The sequence below is a fragment of the Penaeus chinensis genome, chromosome 28, assembly GCF_019202785.1.
Source record: "Penaeus chinensis breed Huanghai No. 1 chromosome 28, ASM1920278v2, whole genome shotgun sequence".
Classification (NCBI taxonomy): Eukaryota; Metazoa; Arthropoda; class Malacostraca; order Decapoda; family Penaeidae; genus Penaeus; species Penaeus chinensis.
This window is the reverse complement of record NC_061846.1, coordinates 3,906,155-3,911,154: the sequence shown is the minus strand read 5'-3', so window position 1 is coordinate 3,911,154 and position 5,000 is coordinate 3,906,155. Positions and strand designations below refer to the sequence as shown.

At 34.3% G+C, this 5,000-nt stretch overlaps 1 protein-coding gene across 1 annotated transcript in view; it reads right to left on the bottom strand.

Moving 5' to 3' along the window:
- Nucleotides 1-5,000, bottom strand: part of LOC125040113 (transcription factor GATA-4-like) — a gene marked incomplete in the record, with an annotated part of 162,680 nt that overhangs the window by 552 nt on the left and 157,128 nt on the right. The window contains 1 exon segment of the mRNA XM_047634624.1: nucleotides 1-3,149. This exon segment is cut by the window's left edge and continues 552 nt beyond it. Coding sequence (XP_047490580.1) covers nucleotides 2,842-3,149 — 308 coding nt within the window.

Here is a 5,000-nt window from a genome sequence, read left to right as displayed (position 1 = left end):
ATTAAGCTAATTTGCCGAATATGTGGTAGGTATTTGGTCCACATGTTTTCCTTTGAAACACGAATGGGAGTTATCTTAACGATTCGAAACATACGAGTCTCAAAATCAACATCCGGGTATTTCTTCTTTCCCAAAACATGCACTCAGGGAGAGTTCGTGTAGCGCAGAGTTATCACACATCCACTTATTAAGCTTTGTTTTTCACCTACACCACAAGAGCAAAAAATAAGAATTAAAAAAAAAGAGAGAGAAAAAAAAGGAACACGTAAGTAATCTGTATATCGAAGGACTATTTACACAAACACTGCCTTACTGTTACACACAAGTGCTGGAGGAATTAGGCTCGGAGAACATCTGTGACGTCATCAATTCCTGGACAGTCTTTTGTTTTTGTTTTTTTAAATGGATAAACTTTATGGCTGAACTTTTTTTGTTTTATCAAATTTAAATAATAATGAAGATAATACAGAAAGGACACATTTTTAGCCGTGTTTTAAACTGTAACCGATAAATTCAGTAACATTTCGACAGTAAGTCCAATTTACAAAATTTTACAGGTATCCTTAACCGTATTAACTCGTTACATAACAGTTAGTCAAATACTTTTAAAGAAATATTGAATAAAACAAACTGAATATCATTATTAAGCTCTCCCAGTCCGAGTGTTTAGACGTCTTGTAAAAAAAAAAAAAAAAAAAAAAAAAAAATGGCGTCTCTACCAGATGCACGATAAGGCGCCTTTTTTAAACTACCATTTCGCCCTCCTATTAATAATAACAGATCCATGCATATATCAGAAGGCCACCGATATGTCAGTATAAAAAAAAGAAATATTTACTTTATATATTAGTGTAAAACAATCTACCATCGAGAAAGCGAGAGAAAAAGCCGTATTTCAGAGTACTTTTTCGTTTGCAATTCACGTTCTCTTACAGAAAATGGAGACTTTCCGCGGAAGAAAGTTCGAAGAGAAAATAAATTAGCAGAGAGGTACGTACGTCACGAAATATCAATTACTTGATGAATAATCCAAGCTGGATTATTCATATCTTTAAAGAAATGGTTAAAAATATTTTTTTTTATACATAATCCCGTTCTCCAACAGAATATTTAAAGGATATTCCTCACCGTTTTCTTCTCGACGACATCGCACATTTCCCGCCAAAAATCGAGGAGAAAAATGGCGGACTTCTGTATAAGCCACATATAAAGGCGACTTTGAGGTTTTCTTATGTACACTGGAAACAATAATTCGTTTGAAGATTTTCCCTAACGAACTTTGATTTTTTTCTTTATTTTGCAACTCAAAACAATATACACTTAAAAGGCACAGAGTATAACGAAAGACTGAAAGCCCAGAGAGATTATGAAAAAAATCTATTCCTCCCACGAAAAAAAAAAATTGAGGAAATTTGATCTTTTTACGGGTTTACCTATTCCGTCTACGACTTATCTGTCCTTTCACTTGAAAAAAAAAAAAAAAAAAAAACATTATCACTTGCATAACCTTTCCATTTGCTCCGTTTTCAAGTAAAAAAAGTGTGTTCGCATCACTTTACTATACAATACAAACCAACCAACTAGTATTACCCTATACTAATTTAAGTAAAGACTCATTTCCCAAACAGTTTATACTGCTAAGTATTAAGTCTCTAATATACATAGCATCAATCTATTGCACGGTTTCACAGTGAGAGAGAGAGAAAGAGACGTTAGGGATCCTTGATTTGAATTTAAATTTAAACTTTCGTTTTTTTTTGTTTTCAAAAAGTTGAAGTAACGGTTATGTTGAAGGCTGTCGCTCTTCAAATATAGTTTTACTTCGACTGTTTCTAAGATTTTTTTTTTTTTTTCTGTCTTGCCAATTGTTTTAATTTAGTAATATGTAATTCGATTATAAAATCCATTCTTAATATTTTCGCACCATATATAACCCTCGTCTCACTAACTGCGATTTCTCGTATCACATTTTGTAAATAGTTAAGTAGAATTATTTTATTTTAAATGTAAAAACTACTGCACTGTGAAAAGCCATTATCGTCAATATTTTTTTTTGTATTTTTTTTTTTTTTTTTTTTGTTTAGTTTGTTTACTCTTTTTGTCAAATGGCTTCCCTCAAAAACTAATTTCAAAGGTTGTTCATAGTGCAGATAAAACAGGGATCCAGGTCTATGGCGCGTCTCCGTACACTAGTCTGCGGCCGCGGTGTCGTCGGCCGTCGGTAATCGACACAAACATCCACACAAACGTTGCCGACTGCACCGTGCATCGGCCGACCGGAGGCCCGACCAACCGACCGCTTCCGACGCGGTGCTGCGTTCGGAGACGCGAGCGTGCCCACCTCCGCGGGTTCCGTTTCGTCGGAGCGTTCGGCAGTCCCTGGAGATATATATGTATTTGTATATATATATCTATTTCTATATGGCCACTTTGAAGAAGAGCATTCACAGTCGAGGGGCCGCCGAGGGAGCGATCCGCGGCCGGGGCGGGTCTCAGCTTGGAGGGGGGGAGGGGGGTCAGGGAGACAGACCCCCCGACGCAAGGACCGATTGCGGCCGCTCCCTTCACCCGCATCCGATGGCATCCAAAAAAAGGACCCAATTATTATTCTCCTTCTCTTCACACTTCTCCCCCCCCCCCTAATCATCATACTTCTTCCACTTCTCTCTTATCTCTTCTTACCCTCCTCTTTCTCCTACCCGCCTGCGCTCGCTTCCACTTTTCTCGATCTTTCAACTTTCTCTCTCTCTAAATTTTTTCTCCTTCTTTCTTTTCTTTCTTTCTTCTTCTTTCCCTTACCTCTTTTTTTTTCTTTCCCACTGAGTGCTCGCCGCCTCTCCTCTAACTTATCATTAACTTGAAATTGGACGTTCCCGACGCGTAGGGCCCGAACATGCCATTGGTCGACGTGCAGTTGAGACTCGGGGTGATTGGCGGGGTCACCAGGCCGGAGGGGGGGCTCGGCAACGCGGTGAAAGGGGGTTGGCTCTCCTGCTTGATCTTCACGTTGGATTGGCTACTGGTGCTGGGGATGGCAGCGGATTGGCTGGCTTGCGGAGGCTGGGGTTGCTGGGGGGGCTTAGGAGGGGGGATGGCAGTGGCGGGCTCGGGAGCGCGGTGTTCGGGCTCCTTCGGCGGCTGCTCCTCGGCTGGAAGAGAGAGAGGGGGGGGGGGGGTTAGAAGTCTTTAGAATGATGTGCAGAATCATGTAAAATAAAGTTTTGGATAATATTTATAACTATGAACGGAGTAAAAAAAAAAAAAAAAAATGGTATTCAAATGTATGTATAAAGTCTTATAATATTCAAAATTACACAGAAAGTTATACATAATATATCACCCGTTTAAAAAATCATACATAATCCTCAAAGGCATGTATATGGCCATATATATGTATATATATATATATATATATATATATATTTAAGGTCCTATATCAATTCAACCATAAAATTTAATCCTATATATATTTAAAGGTAAATGTAAAATTATATATTTTATTAATAAACAAAAGTCACATTACAGCATGTGTATTTTCCTTATAAAGTATGTAACGTTCTTTAAGATATTAACAACAAATCATTCAAAAAAATCATTCAAAATATAGTGATTTCGAAAACACTCAAAGATGACTTATCAAAACACAAGTGAACCATCAATGCATGGTACGAACTCGCAGATAAATTTCTCAAACTGTACTTTTCCATTTGTTTAAAAAGGCGTAATACTAAAGTGAATATAATTTTCGAATTTCGGAAGAAAATTTAAGTGATAAAATAAAATTACCGTTACTTGGGTTCGCATTTTCGACTTTAAGCCATTTTTTTCCGAATCACCTGCGCAGTGTTGCCGATAATATTTCCGCAAACCCGCTAGATTGGACTTTAAAAACCGCTAGACATAAGATCAAAACCTTTATTTTCCCACAAAAAAGTACTTATAAAAATCAATAGACATAAGATTAAAATCCTCACATTCCCGCGAAAAGAAGGATATAAAAAGTCGCTGAATACAGAGTAAAACTTAAAAAAAAATAATAAAAAATTCCGCTAGATTAAATTTCAAAAACTCTAGATCTAGCGGAAATCGCTAGAATGGCAACACTGCGATTTGCGTTTTCTTTACACTTTTAGAACTAAAATGCCTGCGCTATTTTTTTTTTTTTTTTTACTTACTATGTATGTAAAAAAAAAAAAACTCATAAAAGTAACCTAGGCTACGATAATGCTTCTTGCAAATTTGTACTCTTAATATTTGTCAATTATCACACGCTATCATTTACACCCTATTCTTTTTAATTTATTTATCTTTCTTTCTTCTTCTTTCTTTCCTTTTTTTTCTCTCTTTTTTTTTTTTTTTTTTTTTTTTAGACATTTTGGGAGAATGTTGATGGTATTCCTTCTTATCAGCTTGGTCACGTGACAGCTCGACTTGTCTGCCGCAAATTGCATTAATAATTCACGATTAATTACACAGCTATATTGTCTTCGTAATGTCCTAATCTCTCTTATTCTCATTTATATATTTATCCATTTAATTATCGATTCATTTATACTTATTGTTATTATTATTATTATTATTTTCATTATTATTATTATTATTATTATTATTATTATTATTATTATTATTATTATTATTATTATTATCATTATTATTATCATTACTATTATCATTATTATTTTTACTATTATTATTATTATTATTACTATCATTATTATTGTTATTATCATTATTATTATTATAACTATTATCATTATTACTATTATCATTATTATTATCAATATTATTATCATTGTTATTTACTTTTATAATCTTTTATTTACATTTCTTCTATTCTATTATTATGACTCTTTAAGGAAATATAAAATGTTAATGACTCTCCAGATTATACATATTTATACATATATTTTCGCCGCTAATTTTTCATTCATTCAAAATAACCAGAAACAAAATCACCATTTTTTTTTTTAATCTATGAGAAAAAAAATCTATGAGAAAAA